The sequence below is a fragment of the Pyrus communis genome, chromosome 3 (genome assembly GCF_963583255.1).
Source record: "Pyrus communis chromosome 3, drPyrComm1.1, whole genome shotgun sequence".
In the NCBI taxonomy this organism is placed as follows: domain Eukaryota; kingdom Viridiplantae; phylum Streptophyta; class Magnoliopsida; order Rosales; family Rosaceae; genus Pyrus; species Pyrus communis.
The window spans coordinates 26,022,449-26,036,721 of NC_084805.1; the positions used below are offsets into that span (position 1 = coordinate 26,022,449).

General features: G+C 39.2%; 3 protein-coding genes across 3 annotated transcripts; 2 read left to right on the forward strand and 1 right to left on the reverse strand.

Annotated features, from left to right (window-relative positions):
• The first annotated feature begins 444 nt into the window (after positions 1-444).
• On the forward strand, positions 445-3,056 carry LOC137730329 (leucine-rich repeat extensin-like protein 5). The gene is made up of 4 exons (XM_068469396.1): positions 445-995; positions 1,447-2,076; positions 2,352-2,394; positions 2,478-3,056. Exons 1-4 carry the CDS (start codon positions 935-937, stop codon positions 2,737-2,739), a joined length of 996 nt encoding a protein of 331 aa, XP_068325497.1. The 5' UTR covers positions 445-934; the 3' UTR covers positions 2,740-3,056.
• Positions 3,057-3,800: 744 nt separating this feature from the next.
• On the reverse strand, positions 3,801-5,848 carry LOC137728944 (cold-regulated 413 inner membrane protein 1, chloroplastic-like). Its single transcript, XM_068467756.1, has 6 exons — positions 5,641-5,848; positions 5,433-5,558; positions 4,966-5,061; positions 4,752-4,816; positions 4,212-4,281; positions 3,801-4,125 (listed from the first exon to the last, which is right to left on the reverse strand). The coding sequence occupies exons 1-6, from the start codon at positions 5,796-5,798 to the stop codon at positions 3,960-3,962; spliced, it is 681 nt and encodes a 226-aa protein (XP_068323857.1). The 5' UTR covers positions 5,799-5,848; the 3' UTR covers positions 3,801-3,959.
• Positions 5,849-8,225: 2,377 nt separating this feature from the next.
• Positions 8,226-11,338, forward strand: LOC137728514 (cation/H(+) antiporter 4-like). Its single transcript, XM_068467281.1, has 3 exons — positions 8,226-8,564; positions 8,952-9,980; positions 10,214-11,338. Exons 1-3 carry the CDS (start codon positions 8,226-8,228, stop codon positions 11,336-11,338), a joined length of 2,493 nt encoding a protein of 830 aa, XP_068323382.1.
• Positions 11,339-14,273: the final 2,935 nt, after the last annotated feature.

Below are 14,273 nucleotides of genomic sequence, written 5' to 3' on the forward strand. Positions count from 1 at the left end.
CAAGGGCGGATATTAAGGCCAAGTTTCTCCTTTTACTAAGAACAAACAAGGGCAACTTGTTCTTTGAGAAAGCAAAGGATTATCAAATTTTAAATGAAGTAAGAAAATCGACCAGGAGGAGACAATATTCTCGATTACAGACCACCATATGCCACTCATAAACTCCTCCCTCGACAACTTTAACTTTTTGATTCAGTGCCATGAAAAATAAAAACACAACAACCTAAACTAAACCAAACAAAAGTACCCCAAAAACAGTAGAAAGAAGAGCACAAACCAAAGAACACAGATCCTCTCCGGATCTGTGCAACTAGAGCCCGGGGATTAATGGATCCAGGCCATTAAAATTTGATCCAACGGCTACAAACAGGAAGCCCGTCTAAAACTTATAATACTTATAGCCGTTGGATCAAATTTCAATGACCTGGATCCATTGATCCCCGAGCTCCGATTACACAGATCTGGAGAGGATGTGTGTTCCAAAACAAAAAGGTAAAAAAACAAAAAACAAGATTCTGCAGCATAGATTCCCGATTTATTTAGAAACCAAAACATGAGATTTAAATCCCAGGAGATCATTGTTTTTTGCCTTTCCCAATTTCATCCCACTTTTCTTTTTTTGGCAACCATCTCTTGCTTGCAATATCCAACTTACCCAATTCCTCCCCTCTCAAGTTTTCTATATTCTCCCTCCCTTCTCTCTTTTCGTCTCTCTTCGATCCAAGAAAGCCATGATTCTTCCTCCACATATATATAAAATATATATGCAGAGAAAGGACGTAAACTCTTCTTTTTCGCAACACCTCCACCATTGCTGTTCCTCTTGTGTAGTATATCTTGGCTTCTGCATCATTGTTTCGAGCCCGGGAGATTACCTGCAATCACAATAACCTGCAAAAACAGAAGTGTAGAAGAAGAGAAGTAGCTAGGAGCGATGGGAGTTGGCTCGCTTCGGCATTCTGCGTTGTTTTTCTTGTTTCTTTTCTTTAGTTCAGGTAATTTTGAATTTCGTTAGTCTCCATTTCTGCCTGGTTCTGTTTCTCTTCCGTGTGTTTCAACACGAGCCTTCTGACCACCAACCCGGCTTTGCTCATTTCCTGACATGATCATCAAGTTTCCTTCATGTCTATGGATTTATGAAGAGATTAAGATTACTATTTCTAACGAGCCCTGGATTCGGAAACCAGCCTCTTCTTATTTCGAAAGTATGTGATCATCAAGCACACCTCTACGCCTTGCGACAATTTCGAGTCAAAACTACATGAAGTTCCACCTCCTTTGCATATGATCCAAGCATAGGAAACAAGATTATATGCAAGCACAAGAAGCATTTAGCATGCTCTTTTAACTCAATCTGATAACTCTTTCAAATTTATCCATTAAACTCAAATTTTCCATTTATTTCAATGAAAGAATAATAACTTACCATGCTTTTCATATCTTCAGGTTCAAGTGTTCCAAAGAATCCTCCTTTGGAAGCAACCCACCAAAGCAAAACGCAAGTGAATCAAGAAAAACATATAGTTTCCTCATCTTCGGTGTATACTACCCAGCTCGATGATATTCCCGTTGTCAATCCAAGTCCAACAACAACAACTCCCACACCATTTGCGAATCCGACAATATCCCCACCATCACCAACCACAACTCCAACCACAATACCACCGACCCCGCCCCTCAGCCCAACAATTCCCACACCATTTGCAAACCCGACAATATCCCCACCATCACCAACCACAACTCCAACCACAATACCCCCGACCCCGCCCCTGAGCCCGACAACTCCCACCACAACTCCATCATCCCCAACAACTCCCACCACAACTCCATCATCAGGTGGTACTTGGTGTATTGCAAGCCAATCTGCTTCACAAAACGCCTTGCAGGTAGCTCTTGATTATGCTTGTGGCTATGGAGGTGTAGACTGTTCAGCAATTAATCAAGGTGGAAGCTGTTATAACCCAAACACTCTTCACGATCATGCTTCCTACGCCTTCAACGACTACTATCAGAAGAACCCATCTCCTACCAGCTGCAATTTCGGTGGAACAGCTCAACTCACCAACACTGACCCAAGTAAGACATTTCTAGAAGTTGGTTTTTATCAAGCTTATCACCTGTCCTAAAAACTTCACTTATCAAAGAAAGAAACACTGAACGAACTCTCCATTTATTTCAATTGCAAATAGCTTTCTGAACGTATAACTCGATTTAACTTATATCTATAGCTCCCTAGCTCTTTTTCCAAAAGTTTCAGATCCGCCACTTAACAAATTCAATTCCTGACCTTGCTGTTCTTGTTATATGTACGCTTGAATAAATACTGAACTCCTTGCTCTGCCAAATTGCAGGTACTGGTAGCTGTCGCTTTGCATCTTCCTCATCATCAACCAGGTAACCTTTCATAGCCCTACCTCCAACTTCATTTATAAATACATGAAGTAAAACATAAATCTAATTCTACTTTGCAAATTCAGCATGAACTCACCACCAACAACAATGACACCACCAACGCCAATGATGTCAACAACACCACCAACGCCAACGATGTCAACAACACCACCAACAACAACATCCCCATACACCCCAAGCATCGCTACACCAGGTGGAGGATCAACAATTTATGGTGACTCGCCAACAGAGTCCCCGAACTCAGCAACCTCTATCTCATCTTGCATGCTACCGCTATTCATCATGACTGGGATCTTGGGGTCATTTCTCGCAGAAAATTATGTCTAAAGGGAAACTAAGTTTCAGCTATTCTATCTGCAGTTAGATGGCAAACCATTCATTTGCCAGCATCCTACATAATGTTCAACGAGGCCCTGAGATCAAAATGAGCTACTATGTTATCGCTAGGCCTTGTTCCTCACCATTTAAATTACTGCCATACTTCATCTATGTACACCCAATAGTAGACTATTAAGCCTAAGGACAGAAAAAGCATAGATATTTTTTAGGTTCTTTTACCTGTAGACATATAGGTCCTTTATCTGCAGTTTTAGTACAATAAATTATTAGTTAAGGTCACCAGGCTTCAGCACTTCTTTTATTTATAAACCTACATGATATTAGCTAGTGCATTATATCTACGATACCAATGAGTAACACATACATAGACATATAACAGTAAAAGGTCTGGTAATGAAAATTAATGACCTAACTAGAAAGAATGGATGTAACCAATGGAATGACCTATGTCTTATCTGGCATACCACATTAGATACTACAGAAGACTCGATGTATTCAAATATACAGTATATTTCCTCTTATCAACAAACACATAAGAAATTTACCTAACTTGTACCCTACTCTCTTGGAAGATGAAGACAGCAGATACCTAAGCTCTTCTTAATTTGCGACTTATAAAATGTTGATACAAGTTATTTCAACAATAAAATTTTCCTTAATTCATATTATTTACTTTCATTATAGATTCCAATATAATCATCAAAACAATTAACAGAATTTCGTGCATTCAAATGGCTAGGTAACCGACCCAGTTCTGCACCATGCCAATAGTATAATCTCCGCATCCCAAAAATGGCATCACTTTACTTAAAAGTAAAGCTTTCCAAAAACCATCTCCAGCAACGAGGGGTTAAGACACTCCAAAAGAAAAATATGAGAACAAGTAAAGAGGACAATCCTTGTGCACATGGGAAGATCAACGTGATTGCTAACTTATCAAACACAAAACAGAATGCACAATGCACAAAGATTGATTCATGTTAATGTATCTCAATGGTCTAAAGTAAACCATTTGATGTGTCTTGGCATCATAAAATTATGATTGAAAATGAAGGGCAACAACCTGCCTCTGAGCTGATAATCTCTTTTATTACTGTAAATACAAATTATTCAAGAGTACAAAATCAGATGACATATTACACAATATAACAGGGAAATGAAAGGTAACTAATAACTGTTATCAGACTTACTCCTTATTTACAATAAACTCAGAACAGGAACAAGCATGACAAAGCAGTGATAGAAATGATGGCTAAGGTAGCAATAATTGAACCTCGGTCAAATGATCTCTCCAAGCTTCCTATTCGTGAAAAGTGCTGGAAAGCCAAATATGCTGCAATGACCAGTGAAATAATAGCACCTTCTTGTCTTCCCCTGCCAACGGAACAAATTGAAACATTAGAACCGAGAAAATCACAGATAACTGGGCAAAGTTGGTCTTAAACAATGCATTTGCGCACCTTAGTTTCAGAACTTGGTAAGGAGCCACAATAACCAGGAGGAATGCTGTCAATGGCAACTCAAGTTCCGCTAAGAAAGAACAAAATAAGACCATGTATAATATTAATTGACAGAGGATAATTGAAATGGCAACCACACCACTATATTAACACACCTCAATTTCAAATTAGTAGAAAACAGAACCAAGACTTAGAGAAGAGCAAAGTAGCAAATCAACACATTTAATTTCACATTTTCTTTTATACCTTCGATCCGGACATGGTTCAAAAACTTAAAAAGTCAGTATACTGAAAATAAGGGCATCTTCAAATACTATAATAGCAAGCAAAGACGGGTATATTACAATAAATGGGTTGTTCCCCCTAATGGAATAAAACCAATATAGTTAACTAACCATGCCGACATTAGAAACTATTATTTGAGAAACCCAGATAACTCTGCCAAGTTAGCTTTGAGTGAGAAAACCAGATAACACTCCCCGTTTAGCATTGTCAAGCCTACACTCAAACCAAGGAATCAGAGTTTAGAAGAGAACCTACCAGGAATAAAGAAGAAGAGACGAACAAGAAGGGCTAGGAAGGCAGCCCAGATACCATATTCACCCCTGCAAGCCAAACTCATGAATGTCAGCCAACTTATACATTTAACCTCAGACCGCAAACGTTCTCCACAGCATACCAAGAAAAAAACTTTCTAGCAATAAAACACAACAAACAGAACGAAGACAATAACCCAATTTCTTGAAATGCTTACTTAATCCATGAGACGACGGTAGCTGGCGCTTGTAGGAGAAATAAGGGAACAAGAAATGATTTCTGAACAGCAGTCCCTTTTACAAGCAACAGAACCCTGGAAATGTGAGAAATTTGAACACCCATTAAAGCATTAATCCATCTCGCCCAACATCTCAATACCGAAGGTAGAAAACTTTCGTGGAACCTCGAAAGATAAATTAGAAAAACACCACAACTATTATTCTTATACAAAACACTTCAAGAGCTCAATTGGATAAAAGAAAATTACAAAAAAACCCTATCCTTTATCAATTGTCATGCCCTAATTGATTCTTCGTTTTGAAATTGCTTTGGCACCCTTCCCCCATTACAAAGTCAGCTGGATTTTTTTCTCCAAAGTATTGAGCTTGAACTGTTTTTACTAAAGTTCAATGCTCTCGAGGGCTCATATGTAAAAAACTGAAAGCGAGAGAGAAAGAGAATTACGCAGAAGAAATGGTGGAGATCCACTGGAGGCTGTTGACAGAAAGAGGTGCAGCGTAACACATCGCACCCGATCCCCTCCTCTTACCCTTCATCGCCATGAATTCCTTCTTTCCGCCAATCGAAACTCTGCCCAAAAACCAGAAACGACGGCGTTGCATGCAGAGCTCGATTGATATCTGAAGCTTTGGGAGTGAAATTACGAAATTACCTGAGAGGGTTGCGGTGGAGTGATCTCAGAAGAAGACAAGAGAGCTTGGCCGGCCTCGGTTGAAAGGCGGAGAATTTGGATGTGGTAGTGCTGCTGCTGCTGATGCCGTAGAGAGAGAAATTCCGTTGTAACGTGGAGGAGAGTGAGAGAGTCGCCATTTTTGTAATTTCTGCTTTCTGCTTTTTTTCTACTTTCTGCTTTGTGCTTTCTGCTTTTTTCTGCTTTCTTGTTTCTGCTTTTATGGCTACGAGGGCACAGTGAGAGGAACGCGAGAGTGTAGTTCACTATTTCGCGGCAAATAATTTGGATCCATGACCACCGTCCACGTGCGGGGTTTGCGATTCCAGGTCACATCATTGGGATTTCTTGCGGTGGTTCAGCTCAGCTGAGCTGGATATGACATTCATTTTTCCATTATGTTTGAATGCGGCAAATAAATTTAAAATTTGGATAAAAATTAAAATTTATAAATTAACATGCAATAATTTCATTGCTTGAATTCATAAGTATAGAAATTTAGAATTTTCGGGTGAAAAAAATATAGAATTTGGGACCTTTAATTCTCAAGTTTAAATTACATGTAAATATGTGTCATTTCACAATTTTTATGATTGGTAGTTTAAAAATAACAAAATTCATATCCAATTTCATTGTTATTTTAGGTTAACTAAATAAAAAAATTAACAAATTCTAGAAAATAAAATCCCGTCATTTCAATTTTTGTCATTTTAAAATTCTTTTATAATCTTAAATTTTTCCATCCAAATATAATGTTATGTGTTATAACACATTAGATTTTTAAGAATATATTTTTTTCTTGTTTGTTCACTTATTTTGAAATATTTAAATTTAATATTTTAGTTAATTAGAGGCCGGAACTTAAAAGTTTTTTGTTAGACTTTTCTTTGTGGGATGGGGAAATTCAATCAACTGTCTGTTAGCCTCCTTGAGACATTTTTTATTCAGCACTTAACAAATACCATTGCAAATACTTCGTTGTGGCCATCTCCAACCGAAAGATCTAGAGGGCTAAAAATAGCCCGAAAATCGTCTCCAATTGAGAGTTAGACCAGAGGGCTCGTGGAATCTGAGAGGGTTCTAAGGAATCTGAAAGGGCTGGAGGGCTGACTGCAGCCCGGGACTGGCCAGAAAAATCGTTATTCCTGCTGGTTATAACCGATAGGAATTCTTAAGCTAAAATTCAAATGCAACAGCTAGCTGACGTCAGCTAACCGTTGCATTGATTTTTTTTTTTATAGTTTTATTATTATTTTTTATTTACAAAATTTTTCCTATAACTTCTATTTCACAAAATTTGTTTCATTTTATTTCAGACTCCTCATCTTCTCGTCTCATTTGCGCCCATTTTGCTTCCAATTTGGAATTGGATGAGGACCCCCAGTTGGAATCTGAAGAGGATCCAAAGTTGGAATTCATTGCAAACTTGAATTGAAATAGATTGAATTTAAAGTTGTGTGAATTATAGCCCAATATCCACCCTATTTATAGCAAAAGAAAATTTCAAATCCAACGGCTAGCTGATGTTACTTAGCCGTTGGATTTGAATTTAAGTTGTAGTTTTTAAATAATAAATTATGTTTGGCCCTATTGCCCTTTGGCCCTCGGTTGGAGACCCTTTTTTTTTGTGACAGGGCTAAAACGAGTCATATGGCCCTCGGTTGGAGACGGAGGTAAATATGACCATGTACTGTTCATTAAAATATTAATTTCTTAGAGAATCAGAGGGCTAAAACGAACCCTCTGGCCAGCCCTCAGTTGGAGATGACCTAAGATTAAATTAAGGGTAATTTTGTCCACGTCTTGCAACATGGATTCGCTTGTAATTATTTAAGTTTTTCATTTATTAGATTAAGATATAGTTTATAATGGGAGCCAATTCGTGATACCATATTTTTTACACAAGTTTTTACGAGGTCTATTTCGTAAATGTATTTCAAGTATCTGAATTGTCTATCTTTTAGATATTTCCTCAAAAATTTTGTCTACCAAAACTGTATTAGTTCATTTTCTTCACTCCAAGTGAATGTCTTAAAGGTTTTGGATTGTCTAATTTTTTGTAGTAATGATCTATAAATGATCTTCTAAAAGATTGATGGTTCAGACCTAAAACACATAGGAATGCATCCCACAAAATCTTGTATAAAAAAATTGATGCCACGGATCTGCTCCTTTATAATTAATTACTAAATGATATGGAAATTGACCAAGAAATTTGTAAACTAAATGAGGGAATAATGAAAACAACCACTTAACCACTTCCAGAAAATAAATTGCATGCAGACGGTCAAAAGCAACTGGTTGCGAACGTTACTCTGTTGAAATCTTGTTTAAAGGCAGTTTTCTTCCTAAATGCTGAAGCTAACACAACCACTCGTTTAAAACCAGCTGCTTAATTACTAATGTTGCGTCTATAATTACGATATATAAAAATAATTATTTTGGATTGTCCTCCTCTTTCGTGTTTCTCTGAGCAATCATGAATTAACCAAATACAATTTTTCTCTCGGCGACAAGCTCTTGATCTAGTGATACTTACGGATATTCTCAGTTTTGATTGAGCCAGAATGTCATCGCCTCTGCTTCTTATTTTTGTAGTGACTGCCTTCTGGATCTTTAGTGCGGTGACACCGGATCAAACAGGAATGCAGAAGAGGATGACCGATCCGGTGACCATATGCACGGTGTTTCCGCCTCGCGTTAATTCGCTTGGCTTGTGGAACAAATCGGATTCTTGGCCGGTGCATGTTAAAGACCCGCTTGGGATTGTGCATTTCACCTTTCGACTGCAGAACTACTCCCTCCCAATTCTGGAATTTGAAATTACTCTCATCTATGTTGTAACCCAACTCACCCATTTGTTTCTCAAGTTGTTTGGCCTCCCGGTGTTTGCCGCACAACTTCTGGTACGTACCATGTATCGGATAAAAGTCGTAGATGCATATGAGTCTTATAGTACATTTCACATAATACATTACATTAATGGTTGACAGTCGTTCATAGGCATGTTCTAATTGTCTAAATATTTCTCACCATCACCGTGGTTGTCTTTAGAAAGAAATAGTAGTGACTCACCATGCGGGCTTGAGGAGCGGAATTTGTGAGGTTGATCACTACAAGGAGCGGAATCTTATTTTGTGGTATAATTATAGGCATCTATCGCTACAAAATGGACTCCGCTCTTGTAGTTTCTTGGAGCGATAGATGATAAAACAAAAATTTGTCTTATCAATGTTGTGAGTGCATTAAGTAATTACTAGTGACATTAACATTATTTTGGCTGAACCCTCCAGGCTGGATTACTCCTTGGTGATTTAGGACTTGACAGAGTGGTCCGACATTCTAGTCGTGGCTTCAGTTTGAATCCCATATTTCCTTTTGCTAATCAAGAAGTACTCAACATAATATCACTGTCTGGCTACACACTCTTCACCTTCTTGTTTGGAGTAAAAATGGACGTCGGATTAGTATATAAAACCGGAAGAAAGGCCATCTACACCGGTGCTTTAACCTTGATAGTGCCTCTAATTGCCGCCACTGCAACCCTTCTCATCCTCACCTTCCAGTGGTCCTTACAAGCCGATGAAATAGTTCAGCTTCTTTTCATAACATCAATGCACTGTCTGTCTCCGTCCCCCGTCATCCATTGCCTCCTCACCGAGCTCAGAATCTTAAACTCTGAGCTCGGCCGGCTCGCATTATCATCGGCACTTGTCAGTGACCTCTCCAGCATTTTACTCACCGGTGTTTCAACCTTAATGACAGTCATGCAGCGAGATCCGGATAAGCCCCTAATCGACTTGACGATGATGATAGTCTTCACTTTGTTTGTACACTACGTTTGTCGTCCAGTTATGTTGTGGATGGTGAGAAAGACACCGGAGGGCAAATCCGTTAAGGACTCGTACATATTAATAATCCTGCTGGCTGTTTTTGGATCTGGATTGATTTCCCATGCAGCTCGTCTGTCCATTGTAGTGGGCCCTTTAATCTTGGGATTGGCTGTGCCAGATGGGCCCCCACTGGGAGCTACACTGGTCAGAAAGCTTGACTTTATGGTCAATAGGATTTTTATGCCCGTTTTTGTGACGACGTCCATGATGAGGGTGGTTGTACAACAGGAGGTGCCTGATGGTGACCAAACGGCAGTTCGTGCCACAGCAATCATCACTCTTGTGATCTTCTTGAGCAAATTTGCGGCCTCTTTGGTGACTCCTTTGTGTTGCAAGATGCCTCTCAAGCATGCTGTGACACTAGCACTCGTAATGACCAGCAAAGGCGTTGTCGAGATAGCCGGATACACCATTGCTAGAGACACTTGGGTACGTAAGTTTAAGTTAATATAAATTAATAATACATACATGTCGATATGACATTACCAATCTAATCAATTTAATTATAACATGCAAATACTTATTTTAATTTAATTGAATTCGTAACAAACCGCGCATTATTATTGTCACACGTTCACGCATTTGCACGTTAATCTTTATAATTACTAATAGGCAGCCTCACTGATATTAATACTAGTTCCCATGTTTTTCCTTATGCGCAGATTATTGTTCATGGCGTGTTTAATTATATGATGTTCACCGTCGTATTTAGTGCAATTGTTGTGCCACCTCTTGTGAAGCTCTTGTACGATCCTAAGATAAAATACGCCGGCTACCAACAAAGAAACCTTATGAATGACAAACCCAATTCCGACCTACGAATCCTTGCGTGCATCAACAGAGCCGATAACACCCCCGCCATCATCAACCTTCTCGACGCCGCATGCCCTACTCGAGAAAGCTCCATCACCCTCTACGTCCTTCACCTCATCGAGCTAGTTGCCCGAAGCATGCCCGTCTTCATCGCCCATGATATACACAAGTGGGACCTCTCCAACTACTCGTACTCCGATAATGTCATCCGTTCGTTTACTCAGTTTATGAGAGACAACGAAGGAGCTGTCTCCGTTAATGTATTTACAGCGGTCTCTCCTCCCCAATACATGTACGACGACATATGCACCCTCGCGCTCGACAAGGACACGTCGCTCATAATCCTTCCGTTTCATCGAAAGTGGTCGACCTCTGACGGGTCTATTGAGTCGGAAAACCAAAACGTAAGGGATCTCAATCGTAGGGTACTTAAAACAGCGCCATGTTCGGTTGCCATACTTGTGAACCGTGGTCACATAAGATGCACCAACTCCTCAGCTGAAGGGTATAGAGTTGCGGTGGTTTTTCTCGGAGGGAAGGACGATAGGGAGGCGCTTACTTTCGCGAAACGGATGGTGAAGGACGCGTGCATCAGCCTGACGGTGATTCATCTGGTGGACGCATCAGACCACGAAGAGAGTCACAACAAATGGGAGTGGGTGCAGGACAATGAGATGTTGAAGGAAGTAAAGCAGAAGAGTATAGGGTATGTGAGTTACGTGGAAGAGAATGTACAGGATGGGACTCGAACGACAAGGAAAATACGGTCGTTGATGGACGACAATGAATACGACCTGTTCATCGTCGGGAGAAGATATAAGGTGAAAAGCCCTCAGACGTTGGGTCTTGAGGACTGGAGTGAGTTCCCGGAGCTTGGGGTTATCGGCGACATGCTTTCCTCGGCGGAATTTCGCTGCAAATCTAGTGTATTGGTGATTCAGCAACAGCAACAACGTAGGAGGTGGCGTGATTAGCTAGTAAAAAACGAAACGTAGAACTTCAACCATTTTGTTCCTAAAATTCTTGTCACACTAACACAAATTTCTTGAGGTAATGCCACTATTTAGACCAAATTTGTAAATATATGACATGATTGTTGATAATTAGATTGTTAATTATTGATTAACGTATTTATTTTCTATTGGTATGATTTGCAAATTTAATTTAAAATTTTGGTTTACCTAGCATTACTCACATCATGGGATTCTAATTATTTTTCTTTTTCCTTTTGGAATATGCTCTTAAACAAATTATAGGCTGAAGCGATACTTTTTGTAATTCATAAAGAACAAAGTGAGACTCAATTATTGTTTTAAATCAATGATGTGATGCATTTAGATAAATTGAAACACATGATGATGCGTAACAAGTTTTAAAAAATCCCAATTTGTATTGTCTAGTTTCGTGTTAGTCAGGCAAAATGGAATTAAATGCGAAATTTGAATTAAAAGAGATGGAAGTTATTGCAATATTTTACCCTAAAATTTGTGAGTGGTTTTTGAATTAGGTGAGGTTTCAATTTGAGCAATTTGTATTATAAAAAGTTTAAAATTGTATTAAGTGGGCTTTTTATCTAAAATGGTTATCTAAACTACATTAAGAATAATATTTGGCTACTTAAAGATGTCACATCCCAGATTGGTTCCGTCGTAGCACGATATTGTCCGCTTTGAGCTTACCATTCCTTCACGGTTTTATTTCTGGGAACTCACAAGCAACTTCCCAGTGGGTCACCCATCCTATGATTGCTCTAGCCCAAACTCGCTTAACTTCGGAGTTCCGATGGAATCCGAAGCCAGTAAGTTCCCAAAATGCCTCGTGCTATATGGAGGCACATCACCCCCTCTCCATTGGTCGATGTGGAATGTCACAATTCACCCCACTTAAAGGGAACCCGACGTCCTCGCCGGCCGGCACATTCGTACCAAACAGCAGAGTGGATCTAATACCAAATTGTCACATCCCCGCCTGGACCCCCACCGTATCCTAGGCTCGACTCCGCCGTAGCACGATATTGTTCGCTTTGGGCCCCGACCACGCCTTCACGGTTTTGTTTCTGGGAACTCACGAGCAACTTCCTAGGGGGTCACCCATCTTAGGATTGCTCTAGCCCAAACTGGCTTAACTTCAGAGTTCTGATGAAATCCAAAGCCAGTGAGCTCTCAAAAGGCCTCGTGTTAGGTAGAGATGAGAATATACATATAAGGTTTACATGATTCACACTCCTGGACGATGCGGGATCTTACAATCACCCCCCTTAAGGGGCCCGACGTCCTTGTCGGCACACTTTCGCCCAGAGATTGGCTCTGATACCAAATTGTCACATCTCAGCCCTGGCCCCAACCACATCCCCGGCTCGACTCCACCGTAGCACGATATTGTCCGCTTTGGGTCCCGACCATGGATCCACACCCCTAAGCAATGCGGGCTCTTACAATCCACCCCCCTTAGAGGCCCGACGTCCTCATTGGCACACTTTCGATCATGGATTGGTTCTGATACCAAATTGTCACATCATGGCTCTGGCCCCCACCACATCCCGGGCTCAACTTCACTGTAGCACGATATTGTCTGCTTTGGGCCCCGACCACGCCCTCATGATTTTGTTTCTAGGAACTCACACGAGAACTTCCCAGTGGGTCACCCATCCTGGGAATGCTCTCGCATGAACTTGCTTAACTTCGGAGTTCCTACGGAATTCGAAGCCAGTGAGCTCTGAAAATGCCTCGTGCTAGGTAGATATATGAATATACATATAAGGCTTACAGGATCCATACCCCTGGGCGATGCATGATCTTACAAAAGATGAATAGGAACTCCTACTCAAAATTTATCAAAATTGTTCGTTGTCTATTTATAGAATTTCGTGTTTATAATAAGAACTGTTCATATTATAAATCACCCTATAAAGATCGTTTCTACAAGAAATTACTTAAAACTAAGGTCGTTTAGTCATCAAACTGTTTAAAAACAAATGAACGGTATTGGTAAAAGCATTACAAATCATCTATGTATTTGCTACAATAGATTAACTAAATGACCTTAATTTTAATTTATTTTTTGTACAGATGATCTTTACAGTGTGATTCATAGTATGAAAGGTTCTGATCATAAGCACAAAGCTATGTGATTAAAACACTAAGAGTTTTGAGTAGGAATTCCTACTCATCTTTGAGTAGTCAAGTATTGTTCCATTAATAAAATCTCTAAACTATATTAATAGAACTCTCAATGTCAACCACAATAAGGTAAAAAGACAATTTTGTCTTCTACCACAAAACAAAATCATGAACAGTAGAGTAAATTTACGCAAACTAAATTTTACCCTTTTTTTTAAAGCCTCACCCAATAGCAGTGTTCTAAAAAAAGGCCTAGACGGCGCCTAGGCCTTGGTGACCCCGAGGTGTTTTTTTTGCAAATTGGTTGGAAAAATCGGCTTTTTTTTAAATAAAAAATAAAAAAATTCTTATCTACATTACTATATTTCCTTATTTTCCTATTATTTTGCATTTTATTTGGTTTTAAATTGTGAACTTATTGTACATATGTCATTCTACAATACTTCTCACTATGGTTATATGGCATATATGCTTAATGTGTTTTTAAATTTTGAACTTGTTGGATACTCTTTTTGCATTTATCATTCTTTTATTATCTTATCCATGAATTTCATACAACTATAATTTTTTGTAAGTGTCAATATGCATTTATTTACAAGATATACAAGAAATTTATTTAAATCTGTTTAGGTGCTAGGCACCAGCCAGCCGTCCGACTAGCACCTAGCATTTTTTAAAACCTTGCCCAATAGTGATCCTAACACCTCTAATTTTGAAAAAAAAAAAAACCTTCTCTCTCCAATTCACATTTCTTTTCTCTCCCTTTTTCCTTTCCATTTTAAAATAAAAA